The 19,383-nt window shown below is 42.3% G+C and overlaps 3 protein-coding genes across 5 annotated transcripts; 2 read left to right on the top strand and 1 right to left on the bottom strand.

Annotated features, from left to right (window-relative positions):
* Positions 1 to 2,386: 2,386 nt before the first annotated feature.
* Positions 2,387 to 3,965, bottom strand: nupr1b (nuclear protein 1b). The gene is made up of 3 exons (XM_089018754.1): positions 3,766 to 3,965; positions 3,428 to 3,564; positions 2,387 to 2,637 (listed from the first exon to the last, which is right to left on the bottom strand). The coding sequence occupies exons 1-2, from the start codon at positions 3,860 to 3,862 to the stop codon at positions 3,437 to 3,439; spliced, it is 225 nt and encodes a 74-aa protein (XP_088874880.1). The 5' UTR covers positions 3,863 to 3,965; the 3' UTR covers positions 2,387 to 2,637; positions 3,428 to 3,436.
* Positions 3,966 to 4,519: 554 nt separating this feature from the next.
* Positions 4,520 to 11,799, top strand: sgf29 (SAGA complex associated factor 29). Of its 3 annotated transcripts, none has more exons than XM_089018750.1 (10): positions 4,520 to 6,302; positions 7,002 to 7,070; positions 7,150 to 7,225; positions 7,304 to 7,376; positions 8,629 to 8,693; positions 8,772 to 8,901; positions 9,270 to 9,416; positions 10,464 to 10,499; positions 10,576 to 10,738; positions 11,659 to 11,799. In XM_089018750.1, exons 2-10 carry the CDS (start codon positions 7,005 to 7,007, stop codon positions 11,773 to 11,775), a joined length of 873 nt encoding a protein of 290 aa, XP_088874876.1. In that variant the 5' UTR covers positions 4,520 to 6,302; positions 7,002 to 7,004; the 3' UTR covers positions 11,776 to 11,799. The 3 variants fall into 3 exon arrangements, with proteins under 3 accessions (XP_088874876.1, XP_088874875.1, XP_088874877.1); XM_089018749.1 differs by having other exon boundaries at positions 4,522 to 6,280; XM_089018751.1 differs by lacking the exon at positions 4,520 to 6,302 and adding an exon at positions 6,364 to 6,451.
* Positions 11,800 to 12,918: 1,119 nt separating this feature from the next.
* Positions 12,919 to 18,197, top strand: nfatc2ip (nuclear factor of activated T cells 2 interacting protein). The gene is made up of 9 exons (XM_089018753.1): positions 12,919 to 13,056; positions 15,416 to 15,526; positions 15,718 to 15,778; positions 15,855 to 15,951; positions 16,018 to 16,104; positions 16,179 to 16,395; positions 17,355 to 17,499; positions 17,685 to 17,779; positions 17,849 to 18,197. Exons 1-9 carry the CDS (start codon positions 13,045 to 13,047, stop codon positions 18,008 to 18,010), a joined length of 987 nt encoding a protein of 328 aa, XP_088874879.1. The 5' UTR covers positions 12,919 to 13,044; the 3' UTR covers positions 18,011 to 18,197.
* Positions 18,198 to 19,383: the final 1,186 nt, after the last annotated feature.

The raw sequence follows: 19,383 nt of genomic DNA, 5'->3' as shown, positions 1-19,383 counted from the left end.
TCACTTCAAGATGGCGCCGCGAGAGTGGCTGCATTTCCAGCAGCTCTTGTATGTTGTTTTTCTACTTCTTTCTTTCCTTTCCTCTTCCTTTCATAACTTTGCTGCTGTGAAATGTAAATGTATCCACTGTGAGATGAATACAGGCTAATCCAATAATAATAATAATAATAATAATAATAATAATAATAATAATAAGGGTAAATCCAATAATAATATTAATAACTTTTATTTGAAAGCGCTTTTCATCATACTCAAAGACACCTTACTTTAAGTTAAAAACAAAACTAAATAAAATGTACACCTGAAGACAGACATTAAATGAGCAAAGAGAAGCATGGCTAAAAGAGACTAAAATGTTTTAAACCGATTGCGGAACAGGTGAGTTTTAAGCACGGTACAGTGAGACCTCAACTTACGAACTTAATTGGTGACCAGACAGAGTGTCTAAGGCGAAAAGTGTGTATCTAAAAAAAATCCCATAGGAAACCATTAAAATGGGAATAATCCGTTCCCGGGTTTCCATAAAATATACTTTTCAACCAAATAAGCCTTAAAACTACACACAACATACCTTATTCTATGTATAATAAATGTGCTATTGTATTGTAATGAAAGAAATACACTGCATTGTATCATGAAGTCACTTTATTTACATTTGTGATGGTCATTTATGGCTTGATGGAATGGCGTTGGAGGTCGAAGGTCAAAGGGAATTGCTGTTTGGAAAGAGAGGCGCATTACATGAGGACTGTAATTAAAGAAATAAACTGTGCTGTAAAATAAAGTTTTATTGACCTTTTTGATGGTCGTTGATGGCTTATGGAAGGAGAGTCACCTTCCATAAGGACTGTTGGTAACTTAACCTCTGGTGCTGTTCGGTCGTGTGCTTCCGCCGAAGATCACTCCGCCAGCAATGGTGGGTGTGTATTATGAAAATAGTGCTTGTTATAAGGTTTAATTTTCATAAATTTGACGTTTGTAAGACGAAAACTTTGTAAGTTGAGGTGTTTGTAAGTTGAGGTCTCACTGTATTTGCATAGATGTTCTGGTCTGTTTTTTTTTGTTCTTTATGAAATGATATGATATGACTTTGTTGGAAAAAAATACATAAGGATTTGTATCACACACATTAAGACACTGAGACTCACATGCACTTCACACACACACACACACACACACACACACACACACACACGTGTATACATTATCAGACACAAAGAACAGGGTAAGTGGAGATTGTGTGAACACCATTAAGACACCATATTTCCTCATCCAGCTGCTGCAGAGGGACTATAAGTGTGTGCTTGCGCCTGTGTCTTTGTTTATTTGGATCTGTTCCCATTTACTACGTCTAGAAATGCTGGTGTGACTGGTTGTTTGTCTCTGTATGTGCCCTGTGATTGACTAGGGACCAGTTCGGTGTGTCCTGTAGTCTTTCTTCTATTTGAAAACAGCTGGGATAGGTTCTAGCACCCCCACCCTTCCCCACTCCTGTACCTCGCTGACCCTGTTCAGGATGACTGGTGTTGAAAATAAATGGATGGATGAAAAATTAATGCAGTTTCTTGAAAATGTCATTTTGTGACGGCAAAACTGAACGGTTGAATAAGTGGAGATAAACGTTCAGTCCAAGATGGCGCCCGAGTAGGCAGCCGTGTTTGCTTTCAAAACTTAGCTTGTAGCAGACGTGCACATTTCACCATGATGTCCTTGATCCACTGGTGAAAAGGATGCTTTGATCCTCTCCTCTTTCATCTAGAACTGCTTTATGCACCAACAATGGTACAGAAAGTGCTTAAGATTGAATGACGGTTGTTGTCATTGGATTGGATGTACCGTTATTCGTCTCACAGTAGAGAAATTTACATTGCACAGCAGCAAAGTTATGAAAAGAAGAGGAAAGGAAAGAAAGAAGTAGAAAAAATAAATACAGGAGCGGTTGGAAAGGTAGCCACTTGTTGTCTTTGTGTTGTCATATTATTTGTTCTTTTGTTTTGTTTTTGTTCTTTTGACTTCAAGATGGCTCCGCGAGACTGGCTGCCTTTCCAGCAGCTTCTGTATTTTGTTTTTCTACTTCTTTCTTTCCTTTCCTCTTCATTTCATAATTTTGTTGCTGTGAAATGTAAATGTCTCCACTGCGAGACTAATAAAGGCTAAGCCAATCCAATCCATCAACGATGAAAGTCAAATTGGTGCCGTTTATCAAAATGTCACCCTTGACCCATGGAAAATGTGGACAGGTTGGACGAGTGGGGCGTTTTAGAATACCGAAAATAGTATAACCCTTTTTTTCCGCAGATGATCAAATGTTGGTAATATCAGGACAAAAAGAAAGCGTGGCAAGTCGTCCCAAATTGTCCTGTGACATTTAGTCCAGCAGAGGACGCTGTTTCTCACATCCCATTTATTGTTTTTATTCAACAAAGCATTTCAAAACATGTATTGCGAAACCCGCCACGTAACGTCCAAATGTTCCTTCCCGCTGCCGCCACGCGCACCACCTCTGCCGGTGGTCGGGTCACAGGCAGCCGACGTGGTCATCAGGACTGACGTCGGTGCCGGGACGGACGACGTGGTGTGGTCGCTCCCGTGCCATCTTCACTGCAGGTCGTGTCCGCTAGAGCCGTCAGATGAGTCCTGGTGGAGGGGGCGGAACTTAAATTAGTTCTGTAACGTGTCATTACTGTACCTCGGAATAGGACAAAGGTCACAATAACTATTGAGTGGTTTTGTGCGCCTTTAACTCATTCACTGCCATTCACAAATTATCCGGGAATTTAAAATATGACAAAGCGGATTCCCGAATTTGTTAGGGTTTTATTTTTTCATGCTTGGGTGCCAATAAAGCGCAGGTTGACTACCGTACAAGTCCCACGTCGACATTTCAAATACACTTTCTGTCCTTAACTCATTCACTGCCATTCCCGATTTTTTTCGGGAATTGAACATATGACGTAGAGCGCCATTCGGTCGGGTTTTGGTTTTTTCTTGCTGGGGTGCCATAAATGCCTTTTTTCCGTGTTAGCACTTTTTTTCCAGCTTCAGCTGTTGTTACAGCGCTATATAAACCAATATTATTGCATTGTATTTTGGACAGCCGCCCTTATTTCAAGCTCATATAACTCCAGACCCATATAATTTAGGAATTAGGTATTTTTTCTAGTGAAAGAAGAGATTCTAAGGTTTCTTACGCTGCATTGAATGTTTATGTAGTCCTAAAACTCAATATTCTGTGGGTCCTGGAATTCACGTGACAATGACAAAATCCCTGGCAACTGGAGTGGACACATTTTTGCATGTCTGACAGTGAATGAGTTAAGGGGCGTGGCCTATTGAGAGAAGGAATTTGGCCTGTGGTGAGTATAAGTTGGTGGGAGGGAGGATGAAAGTTGGCAAGGAGGGAAAGGAAGAAAACAATCAGTTTAACCTTGGACTTTCATTCTTTGCTCTTCTTGTCGCTGTTTTGAAGTTTCTCGACGATCTTTCGCTCGTGTCCCGTCGGGTTGTGCCTGTTGGTGTTCTCGCTAGCCTCCTTCTTGGTGCGACCTTTACGTGATGCTCCCTCTAGTGATGTTCATCATCGCCAGCGCGAGACCGAGAAAAACAACAACAGCAACAAGGTTTAGACGTCCATTTTCTAGACCGCTCTTATTCCTCCTGGAGCCCATCCCAGCTGTGTTTGAGTAATAGACCAGCTGGCTACCAGCCAATCACAGGGCACATATAAATAAACATGATGATGACGAAGATGATGCTGTGTCTGACCTGTGTACTTGTCACTGAGGTTGTAGTATTCGTATTCGTCGTAATACTGGTCCTCGAAGTTAGTGGGCTTCAAGTTCTTGACGTCCACGTGACTCATCTCGCCGTCTCGCGGGAGAAAACAGACAAAAGAAATCAACTGGCTCGCTCTGGTTTTCTATGGATCGCTGTGTTCTTAGGCTGCCTGGTGCTTGTGTGTTTGTGTGAGGTGGCGCTTTTATGGGACCACTCAGTTCCCGCCCCGGTCCGCCCCTCTTAACTGTTTTCCTGAAAACTTTCAGGCTCCTCCTGCTATTGCATCATTTGAAGCTCAGGGCTCACTTTTCACACTTTTCCACAACACAGGAATAACTCAGCAAACAATTCACAAACGGATCGTGCCCAAACTTCAGTTTTTATCGTGTGTCGTGGTGTCTACAGACTACAAATACCGCATACATAAACTCCTGTTCAATTTTTTTAAACTCATTCACTGCCATTCACAAATTTATTCTGGTTTTGTTTTTTTATACTTGGGGGACGATAAAGCGCTGGTCATGGCCTCTGGCAATATTGTTTCTTTTCCATGAGGGGCAGCATTTCCCTTTTTTCCATGTTAGTTGTTTGTTCCAGCTTCAGCTGTTAAAGCGCTACATCAACCAATAATAATAATAATAATAATAATAATAATAATAATAATAATAATACAGTAAAGTCTTGTTATATCGATATCGGTTATATCGATAGTACTGCTTATTACGATACTATTTCTCTGAACGAGAAAATTTACATGCCGCAGGATCGGATATATCGATAGTCCGGTTATATCAATATTTTTTCAGACTCCCGAGAATATCCATATAACGAGACTTTACTGTAATACATTTGATTTTTAAGCGGCTTTCAAAACTCTCAAGGACACTTTACAGTCACAGGATATTTTTTCTGCGGGTGAGCAGCAGCAGCCACACGCGCCAGCGTTCACTCAAAACGGAAGTAACATAAAGTAAAAAAAAAAATACAATATGTATGTATTGCATTGTATTTTGGAAAGCCGCCCTCATTTCAAGCTCATATAACTCCAGATCCATATAATTTAGGAATTAACTCTTTTTTTCTCTAATGAAAGAAGAGAGTCCAAGGTTTCTTATGGTTCATTGAATGTTTATGTAGTCCTAAAACTCAACATTGTGTGGGTCCTGAATTTCAAGTGACAATGACAAAAACCTTGGCACTGGAGTGGACAGATTTTTGCACGACTGGTAGTAAATGAGTTCAGTAACAGTTGAGCAGTGCAAGTCCGATGAATAGCTTGAAATGGGAAAAGTGAAATTAAAATGAGTTGAGAGGCAGCAGCAAACTTCTCTCATATTATTGGTCTATGGAAGAGTTTTTCACAACTTTTACTGCTTGAGCTTTGTGACTTTTTGCTTTCCAATAGAGCAAAAGTTCGTGAATTGTGCACTGCCTACATCGGTTGTTACATCGTTTTCATACATCCTGTAACCTGATAACATGATCATTGATCCGTTGTAAATACTGTCCCAGAAAGGGTTAAATCAAACTCCATTTCATTTTTGTGCCTCTGCTCCTGGTTGAAAGCATTTGATCAACATATGTGACCTAGTTTTGTCTTTTTTTATCTCTTCCCATGCAAACTTTCAACTCGAACTTTTATCTGCTGAAAAACCAGGACAAGGTCACAGACAGACTCCACAAAAAAATAAAGTTACGCAACATTACGCCACATGCTCCTTTATCACACAACAGGCACGTTCTCAAGACATTTCGACACCACTTTAGTTAAAAATAAATCAGCTTCGCTTTTCAACTTTACTGAATACCGAATGTGTGTGTGTGTTTGGGTACACACAATAATGTTTGCGAACCACAAGTGCATTGGCTTCAAAGGAGGTCACGGGTGATAAGATGCCAACTTTCGCATTGAGCTTGGTGAATGACACGCATGCAGCACGCGTTCACGTGGGCATACACATATCATCAACAAATCGGCTCACCACGCAGTTAGCATTCCTATTTGAACTTGTTACAAATGTTGTCCTCATTCAAACATCCAGCAGTTGAATGGCCTGACCTGGAGTCTATTCCATTTGGGTTCCAGCCACCGCCAGGGCGTAAACACACAAATGGTTGAAATATCCCGAGCAAATGTCAGGGCAGGTGGAGACTTTGTCCCTCAATAATGTCATGGGGCTTCAAGACAAACAATGGACTGGTCGCCATTGGAGAGAAGTCGATACCAGCCACTGGCAAAGGACAGACTGACAAACCACGGATTGGTCGCGAGTTAATATCAGATCCAACCTGCAAACCACAGTTTTCGGACGTGCGCAGCACTCCTGGGCTTTGTGTGCTTGTGTGTGTTGGCGAATACGCTGATATTCGATGTGCTCCTCGGCGTCTGCTTGGGGTCCAGCTGGTGGCAGAATGTCATTACGCCTTTGTTTCGACAGCAGGAATGAACAAAACGAAGAAGAAAAGCTACCCGGAAATAAAGGAAGACGAAGCTAACGTGCTAGTAAGCGGACAACTTTTGAAAGGTTCAATTGTGTTCGTACGTCGCTTCGAAATATTTTTGTGCCAATCATTGAAAATGGGGACTGCTGATGTGAATGAATATCATACATTCACGCTTACGGTTTTATTTTAATTTAAAATCTGCTCGTGGCCAACATTAGCATTGCCTAACGTACGTGGTAGCTCATTGAAACGGATAACTGAAAGATAAAGCCTATTATTCGTATTTTCATTAATATTTAATTGCAACTTTTGGGAGTCACAGGTCACTTCCCGTTTTCGTCACCGATTTCAAATCATAGTACACGCTATCACCCCTTCAAGTTTTTATTTTGGCTCTTTTTCACTGGCAAACGGCTTTTTTTCAGGATGATTTGTGCCGGTTCAAAATTGTAGATGCTTTTCTTTTGTACCATCAATCCATCCTTTTTCCGATCCGCTTCTCCTTACAAGAGTCGCGGGGGTTGCTGCAGTCTATCCCAGCCGTCTTTGTGCAGTAGATGGGGGCACCTTGAACTGGTTGCCAACCAATTGCCGGCCACACGGGGACGAAGAACCATCCACACTGACACCTAGCGACAATTTTTAGTGTTCAATCAACCTGATTCTTTGGAGGCTGACTTTTTGAAGATTACTGAATTAATTTGATCTATTAACTGCCCAGTAACTGTTGCATCACTAATCCTTTTGTGATAATATGAGTAATGTCATGTTCACTTTAGGAGATGTCAGCAGATACTAAGATTGCTGAACTGCTCACTGAACTTCACCAGCTCATCAAACACACGCAGGTCCGCTTGTGTGATGTTTTAATTCCTGTGTGTGTGTCTCAGAAGGTCACACGACCAAATATGTGCATTTCTGTATCAGGAGGAGCGGTCACGCAGCGAACACAACCTGCTCAACATCCACAAAACCCACGAGAGGATGCAGATGGAAAACAAAAGTTAGTGTTCGGCTTTTTCTGGTGATTGACACGCCACGTTCTGCATGTGATTGACATGAGTGCGCGTTTGTCCCGCAGCGTCACCGTACTACCGCAACAAATTGAGAGGACTTTACACGACTGCCAAAGCCGATGCGGAGGCTGAGTGTGGGTCAGTTCAGCATACAGTCTGCATTGCAGTTAAACATCAGGATTTTCGTCCTGTTTTTTTCCTAAATTCAAGATTCTATCTAAAATATTTTCTGTCGATCACCTGTCTTAATACAGTGAAACTCGGTTTACGAACCCCTTGGCTTACGAACTTTTGGTTTATGAATGTTACATTTATGAAAATTTTACCTTACCTACACACAGAGCTGCCACAATGAGTGATGTGTCGTTCGCGAATGAGCCCGTTCTCCTCACAAGAAAATGGTGGCCACTGTTTTTGTCCTCTATTCCCCACCCCCAGTCTTCGGTTAAAGCCACGTGATTGGTCAAGAACGCAGCAGTGGGGGATGGGGTTACAGACGGAGAGTGAGGCCGTTCTCCAATAAACAAAATGGCGTCTTCGGTTAAAGTCATGTGATTGGTCAAGAACCCCGCAGTGGGGGGGGGGGGTAAACATTAAAGAGACAGGCAGACAGAGAGACAGTGAGAAAACACACACACGAAAGAGAGAGGACAGAGCTTGAAACAAAAAACAACAAAAGTGGAAAAAAAACAAGTGAAATGGTGAGAAAATGGATAGAAAACAGTGAAATTTAGACCTATTTCAACTTTGATAGTTCAAAAGCAGAGTGTAGACTGGAAGGTTATAAATATCCCATCAATCAGGCTCCACAAACAACCCGCACACGGCATCTGTACACTTGATGCAAAAAGCTATCAACCCAGCTAAGCAGATCACAATTGATGAAGAACTAGATACAATTATCACAGAGAAAGCACCTACAAGGGATCATTCCTCAAGATGGTGAAAGAAGCCTATGTTCCTCATCAAGTGTTTCATGCTGAGGAAACCGGACACTCCATTCCATCAAGCCATTAACGACCATCACAAAGGTAAATAAAATTCCGTTTATTTCTTTAATTATAATACCATAGCACATTTATTATACATAAAATATGATATATTTTGTGTAGTTGTAAGGCTTAGAAAATTAGAAAGTAGAAAATTGTTTTATGGGGACCTGGGAACGGATTATTCTCATTTTAATGGTTTTCGGTGGGAAATTAATTTTTGGGATACACACTTTTCGCCTTACACACTCTGTCTGGGAACCAATTAAGTTCGTAAGCCAAGGTCCCACTGTATTTCGATATTGATTTATTGCCTCGCCCTTCACACTAGCGCGACATGTCATGTAAGGTGTTGTCCTGGTAACCGTAAAGTTAACCGTAAATATTTGTCCGGCGTACAGGATCCTACGTCGCGCTCTGGAGAAAATCGCAGCGATCAAGTTGCTACTGGAGGAGCGAAGGATCGGTGCGTATTCGCCTATGTCCCATCCTTGTCTTGTCTTTCCACCGATGTCCCCTCAACGACATGTTTTGACCGTGGCAGCCGCTAAGATGGCCGGCGTTTATAGCGACAGTGACCCCCCCAGGAAGACCATGCGGCGTGGTGTTCTCATGACGCTCCTCCAGCAGTCAGCTATGACGCTGCCCCTCTGGATTGGCAAGCCCGGTGAAAGGTACCACAATACCCCTCTTTTTATACTTGTGTGTCATGTCTTTTTTTATGATGATACTAGTACAGTGTGTCCTACCATGTGTTCTACACACTTGGCCAATACAAATGATTCTGATTTTTACTTGCCTTGTTGAAAAGTAAGGCTGTTTTCCCAAACTTGAAGAATCATAATCATGATTACAAACGAGTTTCCATTTAACATGTCAAAACTTTGCATTTGATTGGATTGGATTAGTCTTTATTAGTCTCAAAGTGGAGACATTGACATTTCACAGCAGCAAATTTATGAAAGTAGAAAAACAGTTTATTTTAATCTATAAAGTATTTATTCTTGGGAAAAAAACATTGTCTGTCTATGCGTCTTTGCAGCCCACCCCCTCTGTGCGGGGCCATGGCCGCCAGTGGCGACTACGTGGCCAAGCAGGGAGACAAGGTGGCGGCCAGGGTCAAAGCGGTGGACGGTGACGAGCAGTGGATCCTGGCTGAAGTCGTCAGCTACAGCCACGCCGTCAACAAGTAAACTCCTCTCCTCGTTTTTACTCTGTGGTCGATCCAGTAACAGCGTGGCGACCATTGATGTAACCGCATGTCTGTCACTCCCAGCTCCTTCATTCAGTCAATGCGTCATGCCACTGCACATGCGCTAGCTTGATAGCCGTTAGCGCACATATCCCAGCCAGAGGTCAAACATGCGACTTTCATCCCGCCTCCTCCCTTTTTTTTAAATTTGTCTGGCTTCCGCTTTAACGGATCACTGCTTTAATTTACAGTGTTTGGGCACTTTATCGGCGGATGTTGACACTTGAATGGGAAACGCAGATATTAGCGTTGTGTTTTGCGCTCTGCACTCAGCCTTATATTGTAACGGCATGATTAATTTGGGAGAATGTTTTTCCTGATTACATTGGGGGAGGGTTGAACGGTCAGCAGACATTTCATTTAACACACCTGAACAATGTCATCGGAACATCATGGAGAGACTTAGAAGAAATGTCAAATACAGTGTAGTCAGTGTTTTAACTTACATTTCCAATGTGTTCATTATTGCACTGCATAATTTGATATATTAATGAGCTTGTTTACAATTGGCTGTGTAGAGTATGTGGGCGGGGGGGAAATCCCTCTTCCCAGTTGACGCTCCAGGAGGACGCGATACATAACAAAAAGTAATGGCTGCTCGCACGTAATTCAGTAATTGCGTGCCAGCAGTTTCAGTAATGGCTTACTGAGGACCCAAGGATGTATGTCGTCGTACTGCAGTAGGTGTGAATTTATTTGACGACTGTTAGAGCATCTGTGTTGTGTACTTCCCCATTAAGTGTTTGACTTAAACATACATTCCATACAAAATAGAGCACTGAAGCAACTTACGAATAAATTCACCTGAAGAACGACCACTCGGAACGTATCTCGTTCGTAAGGTGGGGAGCGTCTGTCATTTTTTTTTAAATTGTGGGACGAATAAAGGTTTTCTGATTTTTCCAATTTTTCTGATGGTACATGAGACAAAAAGACCAAAATGACAATATGGGAAGTGTGCTCAACACTTGTGAACCCTTCCAGGTACGAGGTGGATGACATCGACGAAGAAGGCAAAGAGTGAGTATGTCACATGCAAGAAGTTCATCAGGCATGCCGCCAGGTGTCCGATGTCACTTCCTGTGTTGCGCTCCAGACGACACACTCTGAGCAGACGTCGCATCATCCCGCTGCCGCAGTGGAAGGCCAACCCCGAGACGGACCCCGAGGCGCTCTTCAGCAAAGACCAGCTGGTGCTCGCCCTCTACCCACAGACCACCTGCTTCTACCGCGCCCTCATACACGCACCGCCGCACAGGGTCAGTCCCTCACGCGTCATAACACGTACGGGTCAAGTGTTGGATCTTTCAGTACTTTTTGCTAAAGGGTCAAATTCGCAACAACAGTTTGATCCTTGGGCATTTTTTTGTCCCAACCTGCCCGCAATTGGTGCTCAGTGGTCATTTCCTGTTTGTCATACTTCAGACTCTGATCTCGCGGTTTAGCTGCATATTTTTCAAAGGTAGAGCTGATCACAAACAATTGATGATGATGATGATGACATAACCTTGATTTGGATTGGATTGTTTTTATTAGTCCCGCAGTGGAGAAATTTACATTTCACAGCAGCAAATTGATGACAGTAAGAGGGAAGGACCGACCTTTCCACCGAACAAAGTGGGGCTGTGTAAATGCTGCCCATTACAGGCGCAAAACAGCACAATCACCCCAGAGCTGTCCAACGATGACAGTCAAATGGCACTGACATTCCTGCCAATCAAAAACTCTGCTGGCAAATTCGTGCTGCCGAAAAGGTGCAACCGCGCAGCATAGTCTCCTCCTTAATGAATGTCATGGCATTGTGAGAAACAATCCGTATCCGTTCCACACGACACACAACTCAAAGTGACTAAAGTAAACACACACACACACAAAAAAAGCAAGGCTCGTGAGAGCACTTGCTGACGGCTGCCTACTCGGACGCCATCTTGGACTTCTTATTCATTTACTTCTTTTATCTATTTGTCTCACATTGGAAGAAATTCCTTATTTTAATAATCAATTAATTTTCTCCATTCTAGTATGATTCGTTTACAAGCAAAATAGTTCAAATCATCAAATATTCACAGCAACATGATTCCATATTTTGTTCTTTTATTTTTTCTTTCAAAGAAAGTTCAAAACAGCAAATGATTGTGTAGTTTGCGTTGTCAAAGCTATGTGTTTGACATTGTCCCAGCCCCAGGACGACTACTCTGTGCTGTTTGAGGACACATCGTACGCTGACGGCTACTCGCCTCCTCTCAACGTGGCTCAGCGCTACGTGGTCGCCTGCAAGGAGAACAAAAAGAAGTAAAAGCCAAGTGGAAACGAGACGGCGCCTCATCACACCTAAGCCTAAAGCCGCATAATGGCCATCGAGGAACTGTATCTTGGCAAAATGAAGCTTTGCTTTTGGTCGCGTTTAACCAACTATGATTTATTCAGTGACGTGCGGTGAGGTCCAAGGCTGGTGAGGCACTGACGTCATCACAGTCAGATTTACAAACATGAACTCTACAGAGTAGTTTATTCACCATTTGATTGGCAACAGTTAACGTGTTTTGTTTAAAATGTCATGTCAGCATTCTTTATACATATACATACAAACTGTAGCACAGAAAAAATAATAAAAAAAAAACATCGTGTTACCTTGACTTATAAATGAAGTCCATGCCCCGCTCCTTCTGAAGAAAGGCATCTATACCTTCTTTGAAGAAGCCTTCTTTATCTTTCAATTTAGATATGTAATCCTCCATTCTAAAACTAAGGCCAAGCAACACAAAAAAATGACTGGATGGTTGCACTTAACTTGCTAACTGTTTACTGTAGTTTGCTCTCACTAACTCTATTATTTTGCAGCCGAGGAGGCGCAAGAATCTCTGCAATCACCAGCGCCCCCTGTCATGAGGCAGGAGAACTGTGTGCCTCACCTATGCACATAGTTTTGATAAAAATAAAATAAACACTGTAGTACAGTGTTTATAATGTAAAGTGACTCTACATTATATACGCCAGCTAAACCGTAGGAATTTAGTTCATATACTAAAAGTGTTTGAACACTTTAATGGCGATATGCAGAGGGACAGCAATGCGGTCTCACTGCAGAGCAAGCCAGCACAGTTAGCATAGTCATTGCGCAATCCATGGTGAGGCTCAGCCGGCTACTGCCTCACCGCTCGTCTCGACTTTGTATTTGAACGGTAAATGTGAAAATTCAGCGATTTTGAAAAAAATATATCCAAAAATGGTGACGTTAAATCCAAAAGAACTTTAAAGTACAAATCACTAAATAAATATAACTGTTTAATTTATTTTTTCATTTGATATTTCCATGATGACAGGTGAGGCACGGCCTCACCTGCCTCCCCTGACTGCACGTCACTAGATTTATTTAATACCGGTGCATAAAATATGAAGACTGTAAATAATAAAAGCTGTTTTAAAATGTTTTTGAACACTAAAGGATACCGAATAAACCACATTTTCACAAATCTGTAGTACCTGGGGCCACCAAGTGTTGTTTTCGTTTTTATGTCCTACAGTCCCTGAATGCAGCAGTGACGCGCTGACCACAAGACCAAAGATGGCGGACGTGGTGAGTTTGTCTCATGTTTGTCCAGTAATTAAAAAAACAACATTGACAATGAAACACTGGAAAGTGTTAATGAATTGTCACGCGTTTATTGAGATATGTCCTGTTGGTTAAAAGCTTTTAGGTATAAGTGGTGCTCAAACGTAAAGTAGCTTGTAGCTAACCTATGCTAACGCGCCCTCAGTTTCACATTGAGCGTTCTTTACTTTAACGTGCTAAACAAATTATTTGCAGTATTTGCAATTGAAGTGTCAGATATCTCTAGGGTCAGCCTTGGAAACGAAGGTCGGCATGTCACAAAAGTTAAGTTCAAACTAGAAACATACCGGGGGCTGTTATGGACAATATTCTTAAACCCCCCCCCTCCCCCCAATTTATTCGCCTGTAAAAAAAGACACCACGTTAAATTCAAAATCCAAACAATGATACACGTGGGAAAAAAATGAAGCTAAGATTTTGCATCCTCACACTTTCCCACGTGTGAACTGAATTGTTGAGGGACGCTCCGAGAGTGTATGATTTGAGAAGGTCAGGAATAATTATTATCAATTAATTAATGAAAAAAAGATGGCACCGAGCTCTGCCCCCTATGAATCTTAAAAAATACCCCACCGAATCCTCAAGGATGCAACTGCGCCGCGCCCTTGCGTCATTTACGCATTTTGTCAGCCATTGGCGCAACTTTGTAATCACTGCACCGGCGCAAGTCTATTACGATAAGAGCATATTGCTACATTATCCGCGCCACATATGACATCTGTTAGAAATTATGTTACAAAGAAACACATTTCGTTCAACAGCAATTGAAAACCATTAGTTTTCCTTCAAAGGTTTTAACTTTTGTCGTCTGCCATATTGCCTTACACCGATATCTAGCCATAATCAACTTTTTTTTTTATTCATTGCGTTCCAAAGTCGTGGTACAGTTTATCTCGGGCTTTTCCGTGATCCACCGGAAACTGCCGAAATTGCTAATCGATCCCTGAAGGGAAAAGCTGAAAGGAAAAAAGTAGAGTAAGAAATAATGCCCTCAGTCTGTTTCCTTTGTCTTCTCTGTAACAGAATATAAAAATGGCACACAGTTGATTGTATAGTAACTAAAGAAAATTCAAAATGTTTATTTCATGTATGAATAAATTACTTGACTTGAAATAAAAATGTTAGTTGATTTTATTAGAAAAATAGATTTATCAAATAATGGTTTTTCATTAGAAATTTAGAAATATCATGCTCCAATGATTGTAGTTTGATTTATTTCATCTGTGCTGTATGTCATGCATATTTGACAATAAAGCTGACTTTGACTTATTTCCATCAGTTTAATATACAGTAAAGTGTCGTTAAATCGGGCCCCATCCATTTTAGAATTTGCCCCGTTTTTCAGACACAAGGGGGGGCAATTGGCTCCCTTTTTAAATTTCCCAGATGCATCCCTGAATCCTTGTATTATCTCCCAAGAATACTTTAAGCTTTCGGATAGTTTGGACTAGAGCCCAAATGACCCCGTAAAGATGTCACAGTATGATAACGGATGATAGAGCTTATCAGTAGGCGACCATTAAAGGACAACCGACGTCTCCGGACAATTTGTGTCCATAATTTGTAAAATGGCTTCACATGACTTCTACTGGGCGTATTTTAATAAGATTCCACCGCATATAGCTATATTTTACGTTTTAAGACTCACGCTGAACATTCAGGAAGTCTTGGTTTTGAGTTGGTGACGAGTCCGTACGTGACGTCAGAAAAGGACCGCATCCTCACTGTAAAAAAGATGCATTGTAGCGTCTTTCCATCACGTCAATGTATTTTGCTGTACTGTTTTTTTAAACCATGTCTTACACCCAAAAGCTGCCAGCAGAGGGAGGCAAACTCCATGGAAAGAATGTATCAGAGCTGTGGAAACGAGCTGAGCTGATTCATTCCTCACCGGAGCTGGTCGCCATTTTTCTGCCTCTTTTTGAGACATTCCCCCCTCCCCCGCCCGTTTGCCTCAAAATGGCCCAAATAAATTATTTAATCGATTGCAAACATGTATGCTTTGCTCATCAGAACTATTTGAATCATATTCATAACTGGATGTGTAACAAGAAAACATATTCTCCGAATCTGAAGTCATTGTTTTGATTCACCAGCAATGCAAGACGTCTTGGTGTGATGTCACGGAAGGGGGGCGGGACTTTCTGAAAATGCCCAATTCGCAGCTCAATTTTTTGCAGATTTTGGACACTAAGTCATTTTTATTGGTGTTTTGCATTTGACTAAAAATATCATACTACATGTTTTGGGTATTTTAGATGCTATAAAACGTTTTTCTGGTGTCAGTTAAAAAACAAAAACGTGACATCGGTTGTCCTTTAAGGAAATGGCATTTTCCAACGATGGCGATGCAAAGGCGGACAAGCAGGTCACCAAACGCCGTCGCATCCTGGACTCAGCGACCATCATCCCAGTGCCCGTCTACTCCAACAAGGCAAGTTCCAGCCCCCAAAATCTGATAATTAAATGCAGCCAGGCAACTGCAATGTTTTCAATTCACATTTCAATTCAAACTTTGAGACAATGTAAACAGACAGAAGCTCTCCAGCTTGATTAGGAAAAATGTCAAGTTATTGTTGATACTGACGGTGCAATCATGCCAATAACTATTTAGTTGGCTTCCAGGTGAACAGCAGCCTACGACTGAATGTGGAGCGTCCAGTCTTGATGCAAAGAGAAGGCACAGGTCAGTAAGGACTGGCTTGTGCCGCTACAGACATGTTTCAGATTCACTTGAGTTCTTTCCTCCTCTGCCACCACAGATGAAGGCAAAGTGGATAATCTCTGGTCACCGATGACGCATCAGGAAGAGCAAACGTTCATAATAACCATCAGTGACTCTGATGACGAACAGGAAGTGTATGTGTCGCACCAGGATGTAGGAAATGCCCTCACACACACACTCATTGTGTTTTTATACGTCAGAAAGGAGAGGCCTTCGCTGTCCCCGCCCCCTCCCCCATCAGAAATTTCCTTCCAGAAACCGTCCAGACGGTCCAATATGAAGATCAAGTGAGTTTCCTTCTCTCATACAAAAATCTCTCATTTGTCCACAAACTCATCTTTTGTGTACATGTGCATGTCAGGGAAGTCAAAAGGAAGCTACGTGCCCCCAGGCGTGTGTCCACCAGGGGCCGCCGGCGTGCTATCCCGGAGCAGAATGATGATGATGATGATGATGATAATGATGATGATAATGATAACAACGATGTCATTGTGATGGAGCCTGAACGACAACCCTGTGACCTGCAGGTGCTAAAGGTGCGATGTCGCACCGACATCTACAAGCTGACCGTCACAGCGGTATGTGAATAGTATGTTTGAATTTGTGTAACCAAAGATGGATACAGTACAGAAATTTTCTACTTGTTCGTCAACATCTAATTTAGTGGCAAAGTGATCAACAGCTGTTTTGATGAGCGATTAATTCATTCACTGCCAGTCACACATTTATTTGGGAATTGAAAATGTGACATTGACCGCCTTTCACAATTTTTTTCGGGTTTAGTTTTTTTTTCTTGTTTGGGTGCCTATAAAGTGCTGGCCATGGCCTCCGGTCATTGTTTTTCTCTTCCACAAGGGGGCAGAATTTCCGTTTTATCCATGTTAGCGCTTTGTTCAGCTGTTGTTAAAGCGCTATATAAACCAATATTTATGTATTGCATTGTATTTTGGACAGCCGTCCCCATTTCAAGCTCATATAACTCCAGACCCTTCATTTTTTTTAGGAATTAGCTCTTTTTTTCTGATGAAAGAAGAGAGTTGAATGTTTATGTAGTCCTGAAACTCGATATTCTGTGGCTCCTGGGATTCGAGGGACAATAACAAAAACACCTTCCTTCTTATCGCGGGCTCCTCAAGCCATGTATCCATCCAGCCGCATACTGTCCAACAGGACCGACCTTCCACTGAACAAAGCGGGGCTGTGAAGATGCTGCCCATTACAGGCGCAAAAAAGCACAATGGCCCCTGTGGTGTCCAGGGATGAGAGTCGAATGGCACCGACATTCATCCCATTCAAAAACAGTACTGGCATATCCTCAGCACAGTCTCCTCCTTGATGAATGTCGTGGTCAAAAATGCTGAAAAACAATCCGTATCCATTCCACACGACGCACAACAACACAAAGTGACAAAAGAAAGCAAAGCAAGGCTCATCAGAGCACTTGCTGACGGCTGCCTACTCGGGCGCCATCTTGGACTCCTTTATCAGGTGAATGATTGAAATATTGTTTAAGTGCAAGCCTCTAAATGTCCCGCAGAGTACATCAGTGAGCCAGATGGTCAGCCAGATGGCAGACATCTTGGGCGTGCCCATCTTCCGCCTGCGGCTATTGAGGGAGGAGGCGGAACTTGCCGATCAGGCCACTGTGGGCGAGTTGGGCTTGGACATCGCTGACATCTTGGGTGAGTGAGTCACAGGACTAGTGCGAGCCTCAAGCTTTTCTTTCTATATTTTCTTTCCCGGAAAGTTGTCACGTGTTTCTAATTCTGTTTGATTTGCACTTTTTACACTGTGCAATGATGATAATATTGAACGATTTCCTCATTTTGGTGACGGTGATATAATGACGTCTGTTATGCGTGTCTAGAATGTCTCATCATGGCGACGGAGGAGGGCGCCATCATCACACTGCGACTGCAGGGCAAAGACCGAGGTTCCACGAGGGACTTCTCTGTGCACAAAGTACGTCACCGCCGCTTCTCGCCTAGCGCAGCTGCGCTTTGCGAGGCTAACAGCCGATGGGTCTCGCAGGGGGCAGAGCTCGGGGCCATCTTCTCCCAGTACGTGTCATCGCTGCCCACCACCGCCAAGCGGAAAGTCAAGTTTCACTTTGATGGGTGCAAGGTAACGGATGGTCAGACGCCAGCTCAACTACAGATGGAGGACGGAGACATCATTGAGGTGTGGACGTGAGCCACAAGAAAAGGACTAACAGTGAGATTGCATGACCACGACCCACACGAGGATGAAGCTCATTCACTTTGATGGATGTTTTGAAATATAAGATGGGAGGTTATGGCTCAACACCAATGATTTAAAATTTCATATTTTATACATTGTTTTTGTACATTTTTCTTAATAAATATTTATGTGCACTACATTTTAATCAAGCCATTATTTAAGTGCTGTTTCAAATTAAGACCAGTGCCTTTTTGATTGAACCCAAGAAAAGCAAATTGCAAGAATTAGTATGTTGAAACTGCAGAATGTTGATCCAACCACTGGCACAGGTCAACGTGTCATATCTCGGGTCATGTGGTCACTTTCCAGATGCCTTTTATTCCAAAATGCAACATCAGATATGTATCAGTATGATCTGGGTAGATAGCCGGGGTGCTGTAGTGTCCCCCAGACCAGGTCTGGTTGAGGGATAACCAAAAATGTATTGAAAATAATCATTTGAAATAAGAAGAGAAGGTCAAAATGTCATATTTTAGAAGCATTTTTATTTGGAAAAATAACGTTAGATCTGATTTCCAAGACTGATGTTGGATACTTGTGGTGCCTTCGTGCGTTGGCAACCTGTTGTGGTTGCAGGATAAGAAATGTTTATTTTTTTTAAACATTTTTTTTACATCTAGTGAGATTGAAGTAGAATTAACATTGACCTTATATTCTATCTCCACTTGAGAACGCTTTTTCTCAGTGTTCTGAGAGTTTTTATTCGTCATGGGTGCACATGATGTTACCCGGCAGTCAAGAAATTACTTATCTTCTATTACTTTTATTCCAAACCACTGACGTGCTTGCATTAGTTGAGCTTTTATTTTGAAGGTGGCCAACGCCGCTCGCTGGCGGCAGACTACCGTATTGCAAAGGGGTGACAATCGCTGTGGCAGCTCACTTCACTTCAACTTTGCGAGCGGAGGCTGGTTTGACTGCAGTTTTTTTTCGGCCCATTGCTCTTTCCTCCCACATTCCAGAAAGCATACATGATCGGCTGATAAACACTTGAAATGGTCCATCAGTGTCAATGGTTGTGTGTCGATGTATGGGCTCCAGTTCATGGTGTACCTCGCTGCCTACCGCCTGAAGATCTGCTCCAACACGCCCGCTAACCTTGCGACGCGATGTGATTTGAGCAATGAATGGACAAAAAAAGTGTTTTTCCATTAGATCCGATTAATCCATCCATTTTCCGTACCGCTTATTCCTCATTAGGGTCGCGGGGCATAACAATTATTTTTTGTTCAAAGATAGATACCGGTTGAACTGTAACAATATTACCTTATGTGAAGGAAATTGTACTGCATACACACACACTAATTTTTTGTTTTCAATTTAAG

The sequence above is a fragment of the Hippocampus bargibanti genome, linkage group LG17 (assembly GCF_051943395.1).
Source record: "Hippocampus bargibanti isolate YZ-2025 linkage group LG17, ASM5194339v1, whole genome shotgun sequence".
In the NCBI taxonomy this organism is placed as follows: Eukaryota; Metazoa; Chordata; class Actinopteri; order Syngnathiformes; family Syngnathidae; genus Hippocampus; species Hippocampus bargibanti.
Note: the sequence above shows the minus strand (reverse complement) of the source record. Positions and strands in the feature narration are given on the sequence as shown.

Bases quoted from the DNA above. Each gene is read 5' to 3' on its own strand.
- sgf29 (XM_089018749.1), top strand. From the start codon at position 5,945: ATGTCATGGGGCTTCAAGACAAACAATGGACTGGTCGCCATTGGAGAG. The intron at 7,071-7,149 runs GTCCGCTTGTGT...TTTCTGTATCAG, and splicing joins AGCTCATCAAACACACGCAG to GAGGAGCGGTCACGCAGCGA. The intron at 7,226-7,303 runs GTTAGTGTTCGG...TTTGTCCCGCAG, and splicing joins GATGCAGATGGAAAACAAAA to CGTCACCGTACTACCGCAAC.
- nupr1b (XM_089018754.1), bottom strand. From the start codon at position 3,862: ATGAGTCACGTGGACGTCAAGAACTTGAAGCCCACTAACTTCGAGGAC. The intron at 3,565-3,765 runs GTCAGACACAGC...GAACATCACTAG, and splicing joins CCTCAGTGACAAGTACACAG to AGGGAGCATCACGTAAAGGT.
- nfatc2ip (XM_089018753.1), top strand. The intron at 15,779-15,854 runs GTCAGTAAGGAC...CTGCCACCACAG, and splicing joins GATGCAAAGAGAAGGCACAG to ATGAAGGCAAAGTGGATAAT. The intron at 16,105-16,178 runs GTGAGTTTCCTT...TGTGCATGTCAG, and splicing joins CGGTCCAATATGAAGATCAA to GGAAGTCAAAAGGAAGCTAC.